The sequence below is a fragment of the Argopecten irradians genome, chromosome 3 (genome assembly GCF_041381155.1).
Source record: "Argopecten irradians isolate NY chromosome 3, Ai_NY, whole genome shotgun sequence".
NCBI classification, from domain to species: Eukaryota; Metazoa; Mollusca; class Bivalvia; order Pectinida; family Pectinidae; genus Argopecten; species Argopecten irradians.
The window spans coordinates 45,168,956-45,192,448 of record NC_091136.1 but is presented as its reverse complement, the minus strand read 5'-3'; the positions used below and the strand labels follow the sequence as shown (position 1 = coordinate 45,192,448).

Genomic DNA, 23,493 nt, shown 5'->3' with positions numbered 1-23,493 from the left:
GGAAGGGGAACAGAACTTGTATAAATTTTGGCTCTGAGCCCCCGGGGGCAGGAGGGGCGGGGCCCAATAGGGGAAATAGAGGTAAATCCTTTAAATCGCTACTTGTCGTAGAGTTCTGAATGGAATGTAACTAAATTTGGCCACAAACATCCTTGGGGAAAGGGGAACATAACTTGTATAAATTTTGCTCTGGTCCCCCGGGGGCAGGAGGGGTGGGGCCCAATAGGGGAAATAGAGGTAAATCCTTTAAATCGCTACTTGTAATAGAGTTCTACATGAATTGTAACCAAATTCTGCCACAAACATCCTTGGGGGAAGGGGAACAGAACTTGTATAAATTTTGGCTCTGGTCCCCAGGGGGCAGGAAGGGCGGGGCCTAATAGGGGAAATAGAGGTAAATCCTTTAAATCGCTACTAGTCATAGAGTTCTGAATGGAATGTAACAAAATATGGCCACAAACATCCTTGGGAAAAGGGGAACAGAACTTGTATAAATTTTGGCTCTGGTCCCCCCGGGGGAGGAGGGGCGGGGCCCAATAGGGGTAATAGAGGTAAATCCTTTAAATCTCTACTAGTCATAGAGTTCTGAATGGAATGTAACCAAATTTGGCCACAAACATCCTTGGGGGAGGGGGAACAGACCTTGTAGAAATTTTGGCTCTGACATGGGGGCAGGAGGGGCGGGGCCCAATAGGGGTAATAGAGGTAAATCCTTTAAATCCCTACTAGTCTTAGAGTTCTGAATGGAATGTAACCAAATTTGGCCACAAACATCCTTGGGGAAAACAGACCTTGTATAAATTTTGGCTCTGACCCCCTGGGGGCGGGAGGGGTGTGGGGCCCAATAGGGGATTTAGAGGTTAATATTAAAATTTCTTCAGAAAAGAAACAATGAACCTGTATTCAGAACATTACTTGGCATTACAAACCAGGTGAGCGATACAGGCCCTCTGGGCCTCTTGTTCATGGTAGGTTTAGAATGTTCTTTTAAATGATTTGCCTTATATCTTGTAATATTGACACCGTGGTTGTTGAAAATTCCCTGCTGAGAAAATTGTGACAATTCATAGCATTTGAGTGGAAAAATACCGTTTTGTAATTTGAATGGAGGGATTTTTTGTAGTTAAGTAACTGCTACATTATCAACTGTTCCTAAATATTTCCAGTTTAAATGTGTGATTGTTTCCGGTGGCTGTGAGAAATTTCCTAGCCTTGGGTGCATCACAGGACGAGGGTGGGGCAGGTGTCATTTTGGTGCACATTGTGGGGGGGAATTGGATTGCGTCAAGAGAGCTACATCCTAGGAGAAAGGCAATATAAATACGCACCGTAGGGTATCCAGTGTGTGGGGTATAAATACACCCTAGGGTATCCAGTGTGAGGGGTATAAATACACCCTAGGGTATCCAGTGTGTGAGGTATAAATACACCCTAGGGTATCCAGTGTGTGGGTTAATAAATACACCCTAGGGTATCCAGTGTGAGGGTATATATTAAATACACCCTAGGGTATCCAGTGTGTGGGGTATAATTACACTCTAGGGTATCCAGTGTGTGGGGTATAATTACACTCTAGGGTATCCAGTGTGTGGGGTATAAATACACCGTAGGGTATCCAGTGTGTGGGGTATAAATACACCCTAGGGTATCCAGTGTGAGGGGTATAAATACACCCTAGGGTATCCAGTGTTTGCGGTATAAATACACCCTAGGGTATCCAGTGTTTGCGGTATAAATACACCCTAGGGTATCCAGTGTGTGCGGTATAAATACACCCTAGGGTATCCAGTGTGTGCGGTATAAATACACCCTAGGGTATCAAGTGTGTGCTGTATAAATACACCCTAGGGTATCCAGTGTGAGGGGTATAAATACACCCTAGGGTATCCAGTGTGAGGGGTATAAATACACCCTAGGGTATCCAGTGTGAGGGGTATAAATACACCCTAGGGTATCCAGTGTGTGCGGTATAAATACACCCTAGGGTATCCAGTGTGTGCGGTATAAATACACCCTAGGGTATCCAGTGTGAGGGGTATAAATACACCCTAGGGTATCCAGTGTGTGCTGTATAAATACACCCTAGGGTATCCAGTGTGGGGGTATAAATACACCCTAGGGTATCCAGTGTGAGGGGTATAAATACACCCTAGGGTATCCAGTGTGAGGGGTATAAATACACCCTAGGGTATCCAGTGTGAGGGGTATAAATACACCCTAGGGTATCCAGTGTGAGGGGTATAAATACACCCTAGGGTATCCAGTGTGTGGGGTATAAATACACCCTAGGGTATCCAGTGTGTGGGGTATAAATACACCCTAGGGTATCCAGTGTGAGGGGTATAAATACACCCTAGGGTATCCAGTGTGAGGGGTATAAATACACCCTAGGGTATCCAGTGTGAGGGGTATAAATACACCTAGGGTATCCAGTGTGAGGGGTATAAATACACCCTAGGGTATCCAGTGTGAGGGGTATAAATACACCCTAGGGTATCCAGTGTGAAAACCTAGGGTATCCAGTGTGGGTATAAATACACCCTAGGGTATCCAGTGTGAGGGGTATAAATACACCCTAGGGTATCCAGTGTGAGGGTATAAATACACCTAGGGTATCCAGTGTGAGGGGTATAAATACACCCTAGGGTATCCAGTGTGAGGGGTATAAATACACCCTAGGGTATCCAGTGTGTGCGTATAAATACACCCTAGGGTATCCAGTGTGAGGGGTATAAATACACCCTAGGGTATCCAGTGTGAGGGGTATAAATACACCCTAGGGTATCCAGTGTGAGGGGTATAAATACACCCTAGGGTATCCAGTGTGTGCGGTATAAATACACCCTAGGGTATCCAGTGTGTGGGTATAAATACACCCTAGGGTATCCAGTGTGAGGGGTATAAATACACCCTAGGGTATCCAGTGTGTAGGGGTATAAATACACCCTAGGGTATCCAGTGTGAGGGTATAAATACACCCTAGGTACCGGATCCAGTGTGAGGGTATAAATACACCTAGGGTATCCAGTGTGAGGGGTATAAATACACCCTAGGGTATCCAGTGTGAGGGGTATAAATACACCCTAGGGTATCCAGTGTGTGAGGGTATAAATACACCCTAGGGTATCCAGTGTGAGGGGTATAAATACACCCTAGGGTATCCAGTGTGTGGGGTATAAATACACCCTAGGGTATCCAGTGTGAGGGGTATAAATACACCCTAGGGTATCCAGTGTGAGGGGTATAAATACACCCTAGGGTATCCAGTGTGAGGGGTATAAATACACCCTAGGGTATCCAGTGTGAGGGTATAAATACACCCTAGGGTATCCAGTGTGAGGGGTATAAATACACTAGGTATCCAGTGTGAGGGTATAAATACACCCTAGGTATCCAGTGTGAGGGGTATAAATACACCCTAGGGTATCCAGTGTGAGGGGTATAAATACACCCTAGGGTATCCAGTGTGAGGGGTATAAATACACCCTAGGGTATCCAGTGTGAGGGGTATAAATACACCCTAGGGTATCCAGTGTGAGGGGTATAAATACACCCTAGGGTATCCAGTGTGAGGGGTATAAATACACCCTAGGGTATCCAGTGTGAGGGGTATAAATACACACCTAGGGTATCCAGTGTGAGGGGTATAAATACACCCTAGGGTATCCAGTGTGAGGGTATAAAATACACCCTAGGGTATCCAGTGTGTGCGGAATAAATACACCCTAGGGTATCCAATGTGTGCGGTATAAATATACCCAGTGTGTGTGGTATAAATACACCCTAGGGTATCCAGTGTGTGTGGTATAAATACACCCTAGGGTATCCAGTGTGGGGGTATAAATACACCCTAGGGTATCCAGTGTGTGGGGTATAAATACACCCTAGGGTATCCAGTGTGTGCTGTATAAATACACCCTAGGGTATCCAGTGTGTGCGGTATAAAATACACCCTAGGGTATCCAGTGTGTGCTGTATAAATACACCCTAGGGTATCCAGTGTGTGAGGTATAAATACACCCTAGGGTATCAAGTGTGTGCTGTATAAATACACCTTAGGGTATCCAGTGTGTGCGGAATAAATACACCCTAGGGTATCCAGTGTGTGAGGTATAAATACACCCTAGGGTATCCTATTGTGTCAGGGTACAGTCTATCTGGGTTAAGTATTATTGATAAGAGACATTAAACAGAAGGAACTCTTTTGGAAATGGAGATTCATTTTACAACACAGCATGCTTCTTTAAATACTGTTTATACACTGCAATTGTAATGAGCCTTAGTCGTTATGTAGATAATACACTAGCTTGACAAGTTACAGACAAACATCTAGACTATCCAGACATTTGTATTAAGCTGTGTAAAGTGTAGATATTTTACACATTAAGCTTTTAACTATTTATCCATAAACCAATTGAAATGAAAAGTTTGCCAAAAATGTGACAAGAGCAGTGAGACAATTTTATTTGAGTGCCACCATATGTAACAGGGATTGTACCTAATGGCTGAAACAGATCAACAGCTTGTTTTAAAAAATATGTATATATTCATCAACCTTCAGCTGTTTTTAACTGCTGAAAATATAGCCTACAACGTTTTCCCACACCTCACTCTCAAAATTCAAAATTTGACTGATTTATCGTTCTGAACTTAAAAAAGGTCAAATCTGCATTAAAATTTACCTAACCCGAAAATTCCTTCAAAAAGATTTGTTATACAGAGTTGTACTCTATATTTAGGACATGGGTTCCAGTTGATATTTCTGATTCCTACCGCCAATAAAATAAATGACCTTATTACACCAGGGTGTGAAGTGTCTGTAAAAAATTAAACATCCCATCACAGTAATCCGATAATGTCCAAACATTTTTCATTTATCAAGTTGAGGATATTTTTATGGTTATAGCAATGTGAATGGTCGTTAACTGGCATGAATGTTCATTTGATGCAAATATCAGAACTGGATAGAAACTGACTCAGCCGAAAAGCAAGTAGCAACTACCATGAAAATGGATGTAAATGTGTTTATTTTGTATCGCAAAGGCAAATGGAGGAACATTTTATCTAGATGATATTATGAAATATTTATGTCTGTGCTGAAGTTGGTTTGGCCTGTGTAGTTATAGATGTGGCTCTACTGGTGTAAATCAAGCGCGTGGCTGTTAGGGTAGCCACCACAATGTTGCCACAGGATATTGGCCGCGTCCATCAAACTGACATGTTGTATTGATGAAATGGACAAACGGTAGGCCCCCTAGTCCTAGAATCATTTATTTCCTTACTCTAGAAATTCCATATTTCATGACAGAATACATAAAAAAGATTTTGTATATAATGACCATTCCGATAAATTGCTTACCAAGATTGATATTTGTTTGAATTCCTGCTTCAGTTTTCTTAAACATAATGAATCTCTGTCTTTTTTTAAATCAAAATTTCATATTGATTTGGCAATCTAGAAAAAGTACTTTTTTAGTAGATTTAATTTTCTTTGCATGTTCTCTAACAGTCAACTGGATGTTTTTGTGCACTTTTAGATTCTCTGATCAGACCACCATTTGCCTTATTCAATTTGTGATGTATTTCGTTTGATTATATATTACATTTTCATTTTTTCTTCATATCTCTGTATAAACAAAAATCCCATTAAATTTAGATTAGACATGGTTGATACTCCCGATAAGAAAACATGAACCAGTCATTAGAAAACTAGTCAGCTTTAATTCATAAGTTTTCATCAAATAATTTCTCAAATAATTTTTTAAAATGGGCATTTTGGTGATAGAAGAAAACATTGGGATTTGAGAAATAAGATTTGTTACACAATAATACAATTTTAATGGTAGTTAAATTAAAATTGAACTTTATTAAAAACTTGTAAGCTAACAAGACTTTTAGTAGTTTTTTGCTCATTATTATATTTTGTAACACCAGAAAATCTAGCGACCTTCTTAATGGCAACAGACATATGGTTCTGATATGGTCCATAAGATTCAACTCCCTACCTAAATTATAATTTCAAGATTTGATTAAGAAACTTGCCTTAATCCATTCTGCAAAATTAAAAAGGGAAATGAAATTTTCTTACCAGAGTAACTAAGTTTTGGTTTGATTAAAACGGCACAACCACTACAGATGTAATATCATGAAAATATTTAGCGAGCAGAATTGTTTCATTAAGTCTCTAACACCCATATAAATGTTTTGGTATAATCCAAAACATGTGCCAAAGGAAATCCATTTTCAAGTTATGGGTAAAGGACTTTTTCTTATCTTTACTTTTTTTTCTTTAGTAATTACAAGCCCAATCATCCTGTTACAGTGATCTTCTCATGAAAAAGGCGAAAAATAAAAAATAAAAAATGCTCAAGTTTTCATTTGACATCAGATTTAAAGAAATCTTTGCCATAGTTGATTGTTTTTTAATATAAGTGGGATTTTTTTTTTTATAAAAAATACAGATTTATGAAATAGACTAATAAAAAGTTTGATCTGAATGACCAGTGTTTTTGTTTTGACCTAAACTTTTACCAAACATTTCAATCTCTTAATAGTAACTTGATCTAATGGGTAGTTTAACCAGAAAAATATGATAACTAAAAATTATGCAGAAAGTTTTTCCATCTCCTAGACATCGATTTGTAGTGAAAATTGTATGAAATGTCTTGTCGGACAATCTTTCATCACAGAAAATATAATCTAAAGATGTGTTATTCCACAGGGGAAAATACAGCAGATTGTATCATTGTCAAGCGAGCTAAATACATAATGACAATTTTATTGGATTTTGAATGAAGAATGTCGTGCAGAAAAATAAAAATTGGCTTGACTCATAAAGCATGAAGTGTATGCTCTATGCTGCCAAAAAAAGTCACTGTAGTGATTGTTCATCATATCGACTTTGGTTGGTGACGAATTGGTTTGGTACTGCTAGATATGGGGAACCTGATAATATAGGCCCTTCTTCAAAATCAGGCAGCTGTAATTTGTGGATAGTGGAGAACTTGGAACCATAAATCTTAAACATATTAATTATCAATTAGAGAACCTGTACAGCTTTCTGACAGGCCTGGTCAATAACTGTAAGACGAATGTTCTCCTGTTGCTCCAATGAACCTCCATATCAGGAGAGTACCAATGCATCACCACTAGTTTATTAGGCTGCAGATTTTGTACCAGAATTGGTAATCTTAATTGAGTTTGTGACAAAGATAAGCCAGTTATTTCTAATAATTGAGAAGCATTTCAGTATACAATGTAGTTAAGGAGGAAATCAATGAAATTTAATTATTTTCAAAATTTATCATGATCAAAAAGTGAAGTTAGATTTTTCATTGTTTTATCTTTAATTGCAATAGAAGCATTATTTTGGTAAAAAAAGGAAATCATAATTTTGTTGATTTTCTTATCGGCATGTGTACAAAACTTTATAACTAATAAAATACTTAGAAGACGTGAAGATATTTAATTTGTTAATGCTGGTAATTGAAAACATCTGTAGATCTTTATACGTATAATGATTGTGTAAAATAAAAATTCAGGTTATTAGAAACTCAGGGGAAAGCTTCATCAGATAAATACCACTTACAAGTTTTAGTAAATATCAGCAGACGTTTACGACCAAACAACCTGATGCGCTCAGCTTCATCAGTGACTGTCTTGATGGAAAAGAGATTTAGATTTCTGTGTCAAATAAGTTACACGTTGGTATCTCGAGTTGTGCCAAACTGCTTGTGAACATCAAATGAGTGAGTTATGTAGTGTTAATATCTGGGGTATCCACTTGATGGCGCTCACAGAAGGTCTGAATCAAACGTTTGCCTGTTAACATCAGCTCCTGAAAATGGAAGTGGGAGCTCAACTCTTGTGATATTTCCCTTTTAATTTGGGCCCTAATTACATGTGCGTGGATATTTGGAGTTAATCTGATACATATGAGTGGTGCCGTACATTTGGCCTGTTGCTAGGTAGTGATGGGGAACTCTGTCACTCCCCCTTCGGAGTGTTACAGTGCTACAAACGCCAAGGATTGAAAAATCACCAGTCTCCATTTATACTCAACATACAAAATGAGGTGTTCCCATAATGCTGAGCCGTAATTTAAAATTTTGTAAGCTATTTTTATGAATTTTTTTTTTTTTTATAATTTGATTAATTATTTTGGAGTTTTTAGTGGCTAATGAGATAATTTCTATCTATTTATTCTTGCAGGGATAGTAAAGTTGCACAGCTTTTGAGGGATTCGTTGGGAAACATTTCGTGCAGAACATGTATGATCGCCCATGTGTCGTCTGCTGTGCCACATTATAACGAGACACTACAAGTAATACAGCTCGCAGCTAAAATACACAGAATGAGGAGGCGAAAGACAAAGGTAACTTTTGAACTTACCTACTCATTTGATTTCATTTCACTTATTTTTTTTCATTGAAATGTAATTTAAGTTTTCATGAGATATGCAATAGGAAAGGGAAAAATAAAGATAATCGTAACGTTAATCGAAATGTTTAATTTTCCTCTAGTATTAATATCATCAATAAGAAATCATCAGTTAAAAATAAGGTTATTTGTTTATTTTAAATTAACCGACTCCTTATTCTCTCTTTCTTTAATAGTTTTCAAGCACAAGTTCTGATGATAGTTCTACAGATGATGGGAGACTACGAAGACCATTTCGAGGATTTCGGATGGGAACACTTCGTGAGGACATTTTATACACCTCTTCACATTCTGATCCGGACTATACCTCAAGTAGTGAACAGTCATGTGATACTGTTATATATGTAGGTGCAAACGGCCAGTCACTCAGTGACAGAGAACTCACTGACCATGAGGGACCGCCGAGGTCTGTTCCTAGAACCAACCCAAGGTTGCCAAGGCGACCAGGAGGGTCAAGGTCATCGGGTGATGAGGGGTCAAATTCTGACAGTGGAAGGAGTCACCATTCAGACTTTCGCATCAGAAAACCAAACATGGGTATGAGTATAGAAGGTGCTAATCTGGCCAGAATGCCTTCTCGAATGACAACGCCAGTCAGGGAATTATCGGCAAGTGCAAGTGAGCATGCTCAGTCACCACCTATGTCTCCAAGTGTTGGAGGGGCGCAACTACCTCGGAAAGCTAATGTAAGGACTAAGTTGGTCCAGAAACCTGAGGATAGTTCTGTTAGTGCTAATAAAGTGGATAAGATTGCCTTGTCAACACGGACAGCAGCCATGAATACAAAGATGGCTAGTGGTGGTGAACAATCATTTCGATCTGAACAATGGGTAGATGGTCCTGGAGTAGCCATCTATCCTGATACACCCAAAACTGGGGAACAATGGGTTGACGGACCACAGGCTTTCGTCCAGAAACAGGAACAAAACAAAAACAAACATCTCTACAACCCCAAAATGGATGCTGAAGAGCAGTGGGTGGATGGCCCCCGGGAAATGATGCAGGATTCCGATCACAAAGAAGGTCGGAAAGCATCAGGACATGGGAGATCTGATCGAAAAGCCCACTCTCGTGAACATTCTCGCGAACATACACGGGAGCACTCCCTGGAACCCAAAGGACCATCCCCTAGTCATGGGCCAAAGTCTGGGGCCAAGGCTAAACACCCAGCCAGCTGTGAACTAAAAGAACGTCCCGACAGTATGGCTAGTGCTGACAGTGCAGCGTCTATGACTGCCCAGGCTGCAGATTCTAGGCCAACCAGCATGCATAGCTCTGGTGCAATAGACACTGAACAATTAAAGGTTGATGAATCTGGTCAACCAATAAAACCATTTGTTAGAGACTGGGTAGAAAAACATAGTGCTTTGAAGGCTGAGGGGAAAATGGAAGACGTTAGTATAGGCTTAATTGTGAACTCCGATAACCAAGTTATAGGTAATTTAGAAACATCCAATACTGGAACATATAAACGGCCTAAACCTGAAAATCGGAAAAAGATTCGTTCTTCAACACCAAAACAATCTCCACATCACTCTCCACGAAACTCACCAGCTATTGGAAGGAAAGGTACCAAACCAACAACAGAGTCTACCCCTAAATTACAAAAATCTCAGTTACCAGGGAATGCCAATCCAACACACAGAGTAACAGAGTGGCTCCGATCTGTTTCTATGGAACAGGAAATGGAGGTAGAAACACAGGGACATTGTGCTAATAAGAAGTCGTCGGACAGGACACTCAATACGTCCATGGATGTATCGTCCTGCAGCAGTCTTCAGGACACAACAATGGAGTCGCAGGATTTACACAATCAGTCTGGATGTAGTGCAGATGGCCAGCCTGATGAAATGGCAGAGTGCAATATCGCGGACATCAGTTTCGACAGCAGTGTGGACACTACAGAGTTTAGTAATGTCATGTTGTCAAACCGGGAGTCTATGTACGAAATTCAAATGGATGAACAATTAGAGCGAAGTGCTGAAAAGAGCACAAGTGATGTGCCTGATGATGAAACGTTCAGCAGTGTGTCGTGCAATAAAGACAATGAATTAACTGAAGGGGAGGATGGTGATGATGCTATGGAGGATGAACCGTTACTCCTCCGAGCTGATGGAATGCCTCATTCATCAACCATAGAAAGTATCAAAACTCTTCTTGCAGAGCCAGCAGTTTCTAATGAACAACTTGTGTGTGAGAAACTTTGTAGTTTCGAATGTACTCCATCAGACTTCAGGGATGATGATATCCCTTGTGGTAGCATGAACCAACCTCTTCTTAGGAAACCAGATGGTGCATCAAATCCAAATTTGATAAATGAACTCAATTTCGAACGAAAAACAGATGGTGATTTTGTGCGAGGTGACTATATCATCAATACTGTTCATACCATTAGTGCTAGTCAACCAAGAATGGACCTGGATGCCAAAACTATGAAAAATGCTACCTCAAAATATGCAAGTTTGCCGAAACACAGTGAGGCCCTCACCAAAGCTCTTGAGGGTCTAGGGAAAGAGTTATGTGATTCAAAGCGATGTACAAAATCAAAACCACCCCTTCCATCAAAACCTTCATCAAAGTCATCAGTACATAGTCCAAGTCCTTCTCGACAAAGTCCAACAAAGTCTGGGGGCTTGAAAGAAAAGGATTTATCAACCAGTCCAAAATCTGTGAGCTCCACATCAAGTAAGAACTCTTCCATTCCTACAAGTGGTACTAGTAGAGGTCGCAGTGACAAGGACAAGTCTGTGAGATTACAGTCTTCATCCTCATCACCGCGCTCCTCATCTGTACCCATCACCAGTAGCCCATCCAGTACGTCAACCATTCGGAGCACATCGTCTAAATCATCAAAGTCGCAATCGCCACTCAGTAGTCGCCTGCCCATTTTCTCTTCTTCCAAAAACATGCGAAAGGGAAACAAGGAGAATAAGAGTAGCAAGTTAGGCAATGGTAGGATTTCAGAACTGAATCGAAGTTCGAGTCGCGGTACAGACTCGGACAGTGGTAATGATAGTGGTATAGTGACCAACGAAAAGAAACTGTTGTCACCATACAGTACAGTGACAAAACCACGGACACCAAGTCACTCCAGCAGTGGTCACGGTAGTGACAATAGTAGTACAGTGAGCGCTGAACTACGATCACAACTCGGGTGTAAATCGGACAAAATTCATGGAGGAACAAGTAGTGGATATGAGAGTATGTTACGGGACAGCGAAGCCACAGCATCATCATCGGCTCATGAGGACAGCAACAGTGAATCTTCCAATGAGAAAAAGAAAGGTTCACGGCGAAAGAGACCAAGTAAGTATAGCTTGCAGCTCAGCAAAAAAAAAAAAAAAAAAAAAAAAAAAAGAGGGAGGGTGGAGGAAAAAATGTTTTTGATAAGATAATTTTTTGGGAAAAGGTTTGAAACATGCGTACATTTAATTGTTTTGTCAGTGTTGTTTTTTGATGAAGTAAATTGGTAATATAAGAATGTTAAACCAAAACACCAGACAATCAAAATACTTGGCTAGAAACCAACACACACACATGTAATAAAGCATTGTTTACTATGAGATATTCCATTTATCATGTTTGTTTTGAAAAATTGTGTTATATCCAGTTTTAAACACAATATTAGCTTGGGGAACATAGTGCAAGGTTTAGTGTCTGGTCTTCATCAACTTTTAATAACTGGTTTAATATCACTGGAGTTTGTGCAGGATAAGGTTACTTAGTTTTGGGAGTCACAACTAGTGCAGATATAATTAGATCTCTCAAACATATCCCAGGATTTAATTCTCCCAGAATTCATTACTGGTGTAAAAAAAACGGTTAAATTAGCGGATAAATTCTTTGCCGTTCTAAGCTGAGTCTTTATGAAATGATTTGATTAACTTTTTGGCTGAAAGCTAGCCAACAGCAAAACCTCTTTTGATAACCAAATTGGATACTGCTGGGAAAATACGGCTGCAAGGCATGCCCAAATGTACACTGCCCTGTACATGTTACTTCTTACTATAAAACCTTGTAGTAGTAGTGTAATCTTCTAATGTGTGACATCTTCTTATAAACTAATACATTCATAAAGAAGTAAGATATTTATATCAACATGATTCTTGTATGTGAAACCAATGAGTAAAATAGCATACACGTTAGATACTAATTCTAAGTAATATGTCAGAAGTTTATTTAGATCTTTGTTAGTGGCCGATTAAAAATAAATTTAGTATATGAGTTGGTTCCAAATATTTTTGACACTGGAAAAAACAAATGTGAAAAAAATTCTTCTAAGTTTATGTACAAATTCTTTAAATAGTCAGAAATCAAATTTGTTGTAGATGAATGTAATAACCTTGAATCAAGCCACTAATGTGATAAGTCATTAATACTAAAAGAGATACAGATTTGATTTTTCTTCTGTAAAACAAAGCAAATTAGTAGTATACTGGAGGAGGAAAAACTGTTTGAAAATAACGTTCGTGATTTTTTTCTCTCTATTTTTAGTCCTAACGTAAGTGAACATTTAATCATGGAAACTTAAAATTGCATACATTTATGAAAGTTTCCATTATATTCATTTAAATGAGATGAAGTAAATGGAATCTTGTTGAGCATTATAATCAAATTCAATAAGGAGTATGTAGAAAATTAATTAGGTACCAAATTCAATTACTGTTGATGTAGGTTAATGACAAAAAACTAGCAAAGATTTAAAATGATTACAGGTTCCCGTAGAAGTCGTTCTGTTCCTGCTAGAACATCGGAAAGTCCAGAAAACAGGAAGCAAAGTCCATCAGGAACATTGAAGACAAGTCCGTCTCCAAAAGCTTGGGTTGACACCAGACAAATACAAAAAATGAAAGAGGAACCATTTGAAATCAAACGCTACGATGTTGTTGATGTCGAAAGGCTTGGAAGACGTCGGGCTGAAGATGAGGTGAGTAAGAAATTTAAATAGAAATTGTCAGTTAGGCTGAAAATTTGATAAATAATGTGTTGATTTTTCATGCCATACTTTTGCTTACTATATAATAGTTCTGACTTATGTGCAGTTATCATAAATTGGTATCAATTAAGTCTTCCTTGTTAAAAAATTCTTTTTAAACATTTTAGAAGAGATTTCTGTCGAATTTTAGAAGTAATGTCGCAGATTTTACCCAGTGCTGTGTTTAGCAAGTCATCTAATCGAAAATTTTATTAAATGTTCCTTTTGTAATTCACAGGGAAAAGAAATGGAACAGAGAAAAGAAAAACTGAAGGAAATTCTCTCGAGACAAGGCCAGTTGAAGCCCGATAGCCCTGACATGAAGGATCAGATTCTACTGGAACAACAGGGATGGAAATTTGACTGTAAATTCCTTATGTGTTTTTCGTGTCGATCCAAGTCCAAGAAAACAGATGTTTAGATGATGTGATTTGTTGGCTGTGACCAGTTTGTTGGTCATACGACGAACTTTCAGTGGACATTACCAGACAGTATAAATAATGATCACAACATCAACAACAATGATAATTGAGGATGATAGGAAGGGGTTATTCTATATTACTTTCTATGACCCAAACTTTTACACTATACCAGTAACTATGCCATGTTGGTTTTAACTGCTGACTCTACAAACCTAAAATTGCAATAATGTAAAAGATGCAAATCAAAATTGAATTCATTCTTTCATTGTATACATCCATCAAATCATGCAAGCACATTCATTTCTTTATATTTTGCAAAAGATTTTTTCATTTGAAAACAGATGATATCCTTAATTTGTACAATTTTGTAATGAGTTTTGTATATTTTTTTATATATTTTGAATTTGCATATGTCAATTTCTGTGGATCATTTGGATATTAATTTGTGTTACTTTAAGAGGTGCTTTGCCAAGAAAGAAACGGTACCCCCACAAGGTGTTTGTGTCTTACCAAAAACCCTCACTGCCAAATGGATTATTTCATGGACATCTTTTTTACTTCATATGTGCTATGTGTGGGTGTCCAAATCTGCCTTAATGTTCAATTCTTTTATAAGTAAATTAGTAATGTCGTAATTATTTTTACAGGGAAATTCCAGGTCTTGTATTGTTGTCATAAAAATCAGTTCAATTTTTTTTTTTCAATTATTGTGATAGTATTTTCAAAGGAGTTAACAGTGTGACTATACTTTATCCATGAATCCAAACAGAAAGAAATGTTTAACATTTTAGTAATATAGCTTGTAATTAACATCTACTGCTAGCTTACAATCACAGACAGGTGTAAGATACTATAAGTGGTGCAGACTACTTTTCTTCCATTACTGCAAGATCCGTGGACATTAATTCTCGTTTGATATGCACCATATGTTTCATTATGCATAGACACAGACAGAAATTGGCGAGGATATTATAGAATACTAAATAGAGCCCTGTAATAGCTTAGTGTTTTGGTGTATAAATTATTATCCAAGTTTTACCAAGTGTATATTATTGAGACCATTCACTACCCTGTACAATGCTTGTGTATTATTTATTTGTACATTTTTCTCTCCTACAAGACCAAATAGAATTATTATGTTAATAGATCATTAATGTCAAAATAGACAAAATATATTTGTAATATTTATACAGAGTTTTTGTTGTCTTTACAACCTGGGACCTGTTGTTCAAAAGGTGGATTAGGCTTATAATCACAGTGACAATTTTCAAATCAAGATGAAATTATTTCGGTTAGTACACACTAAGTTAAAATGATTTTTAAGAGCACCATTCTTTACCTACTTAATGATTTTAGTGAAGACATAATCATAGGTTTTACAAATTACAGTGAATTGGAAATAAGTTTCACTAATCATGTGATTAAGGTAGGTCCATACTTTTGAAAACCGCGCCAATTCATATGACGCTATACCGGAAGTTGCGGAGGTTGTTTTGAATTCCAGAATGGTTTCCGATACGCCACGACATCCCACTTGGATATTTTTTCAACAGGTGAAAATTGTCTACATATAATATTGAATGTTTAAAATCATTAAAAAATCAAATAAAAGCAGTGAAGTAAAAAATATATGCTATCTCTGAGGTTTTTGCGTTCCCTGTCGTAAATGGGAATGGATTTTCAAACACCGGAAGTGCCCTTCGTCGCTATAAATGATAAGAGGGGACCCGGCCGGACCGAAGTTCCGGAATTCTAAAAAAATCGCATACGGATTTCCTTTAAACACAAAATTTGGAGAAAATCATAAAAAACAAACAGCCATAAACCAGATATACTATCACAAAAGCATATGAACTGATGTGGAATGTTTTTTTGCGGCATGATTTTCAAAAAATAGTCAAATATGACCCATCTTAGCACTGGATGAAATGGGGGTAGGGTTGTGAGTTACAAACTTCAAGCTTACATAATTGTGAAATTTTGATCGAGGACCCCATGTTTTTATATGATATTTGAAAAATGTATTATCTTGGGCATATCATATACAAATATTGTGAAATTGACATGGGTTTTCACTTCCTTTTTGGCATATTCATTGATTTTTTACGGTGAAAATATGGCAAAACATGATAATTACGTATAGAAACGGTCCTGGAAAATAACAAAAATTCATCAGCATTTAAAAAAATACAAGAGTTTTGTATATTGTTCTATCGTTAGAAATTTAGGACAAAAAATCAACAGGATCGAGACTACATTCACCCTAATATTACAAAAAACATAATTTTATGAATTTTTCTATTTTCGGCCAGCAAATTTGCATGGATGGTATATTTCAAGCTAAAATATCTCAAAAAGTAGTTCGAGAACACCCATTTATCTTTACAGATTTGAAATCTACATGAAAAATGCAAGAAAATAAGACCTGTTAGAAAAAAATGACATGGATTTTCACAAAAGTATGGAGCTACCTTAAACTAATCATCTTTTGAACAACTGAGCCCTGATGCTAGAGGAGATCTTATGGGAGTGGCACTGCAGCACGCAGTCATCATCTGTTGAAGATTCCTTGTATCCGTATTAAATTTGAAAGTCAAAGAAAACAAGTTTTTGAATGTAAAACATAAGGGCATGGTGATGACTTATAAATGATCTAAAGTTTAAATTTAGCGATGAAGTTAATAGTGTATAGGTTCTTGGAATCTCTATCCATTTGTGTTCTGGCTAAAAGTAAATAAATTGGTAAGCAAAATGAAATATTCATGTGCATCAGTTTGGCCACTGCTCAAATCTTAAGAGTTGTCACTGACATGCAGTCACATGCCGTGTGCATGAAGTTAATTCAGAAACATGTATTCTTTAACTTTAATGATCCACATTACACGTTGCAAGGTATCAAATTTTCACAAATAAACTGACCAGGAAGCAGCATTATTAGCCGCAATTTGTCACAAAATGTGACTGCAAACCAGATTTTGTTGATGAAGGGGAAGCAACTCTTAAAAACTGAATATATTTATTATATCACAGGCATTTTAAATGCTTGATCTACAAATTAAAAAAGTCTAATGAACAAACAAAAACAAAAAAGTATTTTACAATTAATATTAACTAACATTAAAATATTATTACAGTTGAGATTTTATCACAGCTGAAAAAGGTTGTCACTTTCATGGTGACACACAGTGGGCAATCTGATGTCCTGATTACACGGACTGGCTGACCAATGGCTGGCCCACTCCACCCTAAACTGGTTACACATCTCACCCTCCTGGCCGGCAGGTGGATCCATCATGTAATTCTCAAATAAGAGAGGATCGCCACTTCTTTCCCAGTACCATTTTTTGGCGTGAGTGTTGTAGACTGTTGATGACAACCATACACTGGGGACTTCAGCTCTGGTCTCTGCTAGTAAACAAAAAATATAAAACAACAATTTAAAAACTGCAACACAGTAAATAAAAGATCATATAATCAATATAATCAAAAAAGCTTGCAAATTAGAAAAAAAATCTGAGGTCTCACTATTTAAGATCCAATTCATTTTTGTCATCAAGATGACTTTTCACAACAGCTTGATTTCAAATAGACCAAAAAAATAGCTCATCCTTCAAAATGACTCTTGCTTTTTGGTTAATTAACTTGTGGTCTATATCACTGCATCCAGTCAGTGTCTTCCAGACACAAGTCTTATACCTAAATATGTATGCATGGCTCAAAGTCAAATGTGTCTCGGAATTACTTCCTGTACAAGCATCAGTCACGCTGGTGTGTGGGAAAAACAGTGGTTTGGTAGTAATGTTTAATCATCCAAAAACATTAACTCTTGAAGAAAAGACTGGTGCATGTGTTGGCGAAACAATAAACACCCCGTCACAAGCCATGTGCAGACGACATCTTGTGGCAATTAGTTATGGTATAAACCAGGGTTCATACAATGCATACAAAGTTTTCATTAATTTGTTTAAATTGCTACATAGGGAGTTGCAGAGAACAGTTTTTTCTTTCATCAAATATTTTTTGGCTGGTTGCAGATGGAGACTGAAACAACTACATGTGAAATTCGCCTAACTTGGAACTCCCAACCTAACACCTCCTCCATATTCTGATTTTTTCTATAATTACTCCCAGCAGTGTCTGTCATAAACAGGCAGAAATCTGTCATCACACGTTTAAATTTTATGTACATGTATTCTGTAATGATATTGTTGGACTCCACAAGCAGGTATAATCGAACAGACTGCTTGTTTCTATCAACAGACAGACATCTTTATAATTAATAAAGTAGTGCTGAACGGGTATATATCTAATCCATCGGTCGGGTGCTGAACGGGTATATATACCCGCGAGACAAAAATGGGAAAACCCCATATTTCTGAGATCAAAAACGAAAATGTGTGACTGAAATAATGAAAAGCATTTCTGTTGATCATAAGTTTAGAATCTCAAAAAAATATTTCCAAAATATTTTATCCTAACACGCTATGGTTTAGTAGTTGTCGTAACGAAACAAACAGGAATCCCCAACTTCTGTCAGAACGACGGTATTTTTAGCTCAACGGAAGCGGTTGAAATATCGTGGTTTGCGCATGAGTTGTGAAAGTAGATGACGTAATTTTATCGCCATGCGGGAAAACAGGTGCTCTATTATTTTAAAGAAAATGCTATCTTTCGGCGAGTTTACAAATTAAAAATAAGGTATGTAGTGACATTCAGAATATATAGATATTCCTTAAGACATTTCTTACGTTTATATGAATGATCTTACTGTCGCTGTTTTTAACCTAGTCAAAATTCAAAGCAAGCAGTCGTCGTCAAACAGTGCCATGCGCAGTCGATCACTTTGCCGGAGATTATGACATAAATTCGATAATTTGATAGTTTCGGCAAAATAGCGAAATATTAAATGACTGAAATATAATATTTATATGGTATTGTTATTTATCATTACAAGTGTTCTGTTTATTGTAACGTAATTATGCTGAAACAAACGTAATCTTATCTCGACTTTCACTTTGACCAAATACCGGAAGTGATCGTCGCTGTTGTAAACAACATGGCAGTCAGCATCATAATCGATCAAGTACAGCGCGAATTCGAAGATGTATTCAAGGGAATACATGAATAAATATTACAATGGTTTGACAGTTTTTATACTGATGATAAGGAGAACAAGCACGATGTTCTAGAGCCGTTGCTGAAGAAACTTCGGTAGAATATGGGAAATCACCAGCTCTGTTTACACTTGCCTTATCCAGTGAATGGATCGCTATCAATACTCGATTTCTTTGAAATCATTTTCACAGAAGAAATTGTGAATACAATTGTTTCGGGAACAATTAGGTATGCCGACTTATACATCAATGGACATCCAGAACTTACACAATATTCATGACATGGGCTTCAGTCTTTCATAGCACTAACTATCAAAATGGGTGAATTCAAAATGGGCTTAGTAAATCAGATCAACATCTGACTCAACATAAGACTGCTTGTCTACAGACAGTGTTTTGGGCAATCTATTTTTTACATCTGTAATGACCTGTGATAAATTTCTGTATATTTTGAGTTTTATTTTACATATGCCATACAACTGTTAGTTGTCTCCATGGTGAGGACACAAGTTGGTTACACATCTCTTCAAAAACTTTAGATTTCAAGATGTTTACTATCTTAAGTCAGTATGTAGCTTTTAATAAGGGGATGATTGCTTGGAGAGTAAAACTGAAATTTTCAGTGTACAGTCCAGACACACCTGTCAAGTACAGATTTGAATTGTGACATACATTGTACTTTGTGACTTTAGTAAATGTTCACAAATAAAGTTGCAAACTGGACAGCTATCAGTGGTCAGTATAAAGTGATATATGACCTTGTAATCTGCATCACCGAACTTTATCTTCTGAAACGGTACAACATCTACGTGGGCTTCAGCAGTCCAGATCTATTTTATTTATGGTAAATAATGACTAAATATTACCGGTATTTTGTATCTTTACACATTGAACTACGTAACATTTACACTCAGGCAGTGACGTATATTGTAATATTGTTTGAAGACACAAAAGTGATTAATATTGTAATAATTCTTACATGTAATTTCAAAATTTAAGTATGGCAGAAATTCTGGGTTTTTTTTATATATGCATAACAAAAGGAGAGAAAGCACAATCTCCTGAAGGCTCACAACAAGGCATTTTGTTGACTACCTGCCATTAACAGGATAGAAAGTTAAAGCCAGTGCAGGAAGTGTGATGTCTTTGGTCCAGTAGAGTGTGATTTTTTTCAAGTCACAACATCCTATTTAGGCTTACCAAAATCCTGCAGAAGAATGATGTGTTTCAATTTTCCAATAATTACTATAGTATTAGCTAGGTTGCATTATGCTTTTAACCCTGCTTTGAGTTGTACCATATAATTGCAGAATAAGTGCATGCATACCTGTGAGCATCAGAAGTGACAGCAGGAAGAATAAATCTTTGTCACAATAAACAATGTTCGGGAACAATATCCACATTTATATAAAAGGAGGATCAGGGAATCAGCTGTGTATTTTAACAGATTGTAAGTCTGTTTTATAGGCTTCCTGTATCCATATCATTTTAAGAAACTAAATTAGAGATTTATCTGTGTATTTTACTAGATGCTATTCAGTCTATTTCATAGGCATGTAACTGAATTGTCAATAAGGACACCTTGGTTTTGATTTACGTTTGTATTTTTCAGTTCTAGTTAAAGCTACTTGTACCCATGTCAGCAGTAAGGCCATAACGTGTGTCATATATGGTCATAATCCTTGGGTGTTTTTACTGTTTTACCATGTTGAAGGTCTATTTTAGGCATCTTGTACCTTTATCTTCAACGAGGACACACAACTTTGTGGAATCATCTGAGTATTTTACCAGATTGAGAATTCCATTTAAGGATATCCAAGTAATATCATCGAAAGGAACTTATATTCAGGAATTACCTGTGTATTTTACAAGGTGGTTAGTCTATTCTAGGCTACCTGTAACCAATTACAACACTATATTTCACTATTGTAAAGAAATTGCCTGTGCATTATGCATTACACCAGGTTGTGTTTCTATTCCAGGCTACTGTATTTGTATCATTGCTATGAGGCTGTCAGACGTCGATCATTACATAGGACTCCTATTTATTTTTCATTTATTCTGGAAGGGAAATAACCAGTAATATACATGTAACTCATGTGTATGCTCCAGTTTTTTTTCATCCGGAGTCAAAGACTTAAAACTGGAGACAGGAAAACTCTAATCTCTATGTACAATAAAACCACCAACAACATATTGCTAACCCCCCCCCCCCCCCCCCCCCCCACACCACACACACTCTCTTTTCCCTCTGGTTTCACTGAACAAGTTAAATCATAACTAATAATTGTTTCACCCTATATATTCAAAATACATAATTACTATTTGTTTCCTGAATAATCCATATTCATATTTTGTCAAATGTTTGTTTTCAAAAAGAATAATCACCAGTCTAATGTAAATTTGATACGTGACAAAGCTGTCCACAGAATGTCTCCCTTGAATAACAAAATTTTTAAGTTTTTTCATTATTTCTTTTTCAATAATCAGTTGTGATTGATTTTATTGACAAAATAAAAGAAGAGGGTCATGTACTGATGTGTACAAATATTATTTAAAAGCAAAGAACAATTAATTTTTTTTCTAAAGTTTTGTTGCTTTCTTACCTGAATTTTGCCACATTTTTCAGACAGGATTAAAAAGAGCTACATTTTACATAAAATCGACCTTCAAATGACCATTGAATGTATCCAACATATTATTTGGATGCTTCTTGGTATTTTAGAATGAAGAAAAAAAAAAGGTTTTATTTTTATTTTTTTCAAACAATTCAGCACTCGGCACTAACCCAATATGAGACAATTCAGCACTACTAAACATTTTTGTGACATTTTTTGGTTAATTAAGCACGTGGCCTTGCCGTGTTTGTGTCAACTTTTCATACTTTCTAATTATCCATACTTATACTGCGGTACATAACATCTAATCACATTGCATCACTCTGGGACTTTAAGCACTAGTCCGATGCCCATGACTAATGATTTTATGGCCGTACTAGTGCCAACTGTAATGAACTAGTCCAATTGAACTAGTGGCTCTTTAACCGATTAAAATCGGTAAATACTATATTTACAAGAGCGGTGGTCAATTGCATTTTTCGACACATTTTGAGTGCATTCTCTATGCAACTGTTTCTGTCCGGATGCACCATTTTGTGAGAATTTGCATTCAAGAACACATCCAGACTAATTTGGGTAAAAAATTCAAAATGGTCATGACTGAAGTGCTGAAGCAAAACAGCTGTATATTTTATTTGGACTAGTGGTTTAATAGTCAGACAAGTAAAATTTTGGGGTTTACTAGTCCAAATGACTAGCAGCGAAAAATATTAACTTTTTTTCATTACTTTAAAACAATAAATATAAAATTGTATAAGGTTCATATCTCAGAAGAGCCTTCTGCTCTCAACTAGATAAATCAGGGATCAGGATGCAGGTATTCTCTTACCCAGACAAAGATTACAGCGATTCTACGGTACAGAGATATTCGCAATTCTACTGGTGTGTGATTTTAGAACCCTTAGACACCAGAGGAATCCCAACCGGAGGCGAAAGACTCAAAAGTTGTCAAACACGAGGCTCTGACAAGTGTTTGACAGCTTAAGAATCTTATCTTCAATGTTGAGATTTCCTCTCTCACCCTGTAATCAAATCTTACATGGTTCCCTCAAGTGGACAGGGATATCTCAACCCTCGGCAAGCCTCTGGTTGACAAGCCAAAGTCTTTCATTGTCCTCTTGATAGATCAATGATTCCATGTTTAATTCATTTTTCCCATACTTAGTAGAAACAGTTATGAAATTTCAGTGAAATTATGAAATGACGTTATTGACAATGACCGCTGCTGTTACACCACATGTATTGATGATGTCACATATTTGTCTAGCGCATATGAGCTCTGGTTAACCAGCCAAAATCTTTCACTCAGGTTGAGATATCCCTGTCCACCTGACAGGCCCATGTAAGATTCTATTATTCTCCCATACTTCACAGGGATATCCTGTGGTTGCTAGGGAAAAGATAACTGTCTTATACAGGGGGGTGTAAGACAGCTCACAAGCGCTAGACAATTACGTAACGTCATCAATAAATGCGGCGTAACCACAGCGTGCATTGTAGAAGACGTCATCAATTTTGACGCATAACAACATTCCTGCATAACAGCGCAACGAAATAGCTGGAAACAAACAGGAATTTCGTGTTCTTTTTTCGACTAAGTATGGGAGAAAAAGAATCTTACATGGGTCTGTCAAGTGGACAGGGATATCTCAACCCTCGTTGAAGATATTGGCCGTCAACCCTCGGCAAGCCTCGGGTTGACAAGCCAAAATCTTTCACTCGGGTTGAGGTATCCCTGGCCACTTGACTGACCCATGTAAGATTCTTTTTATCTTTTCCCTAGCAACTACAGGATAACTGTGTCATTTTTTTCAGGTCTTGTTTTCATGCATTTTTCATACAAATTTCAAATTTTTGCATCAGTGCATTTTTGCTGGCCGAAAATAGAAAAATTCATAAAATCATATTTTCTTTGTATGTAGTCT

The 23,493-nt window shown here is 37.2% G+C and overlaps 2 protein-coding genes across 3 annotated transcripts in view; one reads left to right on the top strand and one right to left on the bottom strand.

The window, feature by feature from the left end:
• The window catches only part of LOC138319698 (kinesin-like protein KIF26B), a 255,993-nt gene extending 240,969 nt beyond the window's left edge, over positions 1-15,024 (top strand). The window contains 4 exon segments of the mRNA XM_069262843.1: positions 8,195-8,374; positions 8,616-11,745; positions 13,155-13,366; positions 13,653-15,024. Of these exon segments, the coding sequence (XP_069118944.1) occupies positions 8,195-8,374; positions 8,616-11,745; positions 13,155-13,366; positions 13,653-13,835 (3,705 nt within the window). The 3' untranslated portion in view covers positions 13,836-15,024.
• A 1,816-nt stretch (positions 15,025-16,840) lies between these two features.
• Positions 16,841-23,493, bottom strand: part of LOC138318761 (myosin heavy chain, clone 203-like) — a 45,748-nt gene continuing 39,095 nt past the window's right edge. The window contains exon 11 of one of the 2 annotated variants that reach the window (XM_069261441.1): positions 16,841-17,244. In XM_069261441.1, the coding sequence (XP_069117542.1) occupies positions 16,982-17,244 (263 nt within the window). In that variant the 3' untranslated portion in view covers positions 16,841-16,981. The remainder of the gene's footprint in view (positions 17,245-23,493) is intronic. The other variant, XM_069261442.1, reaches the window with a different exon arrangement.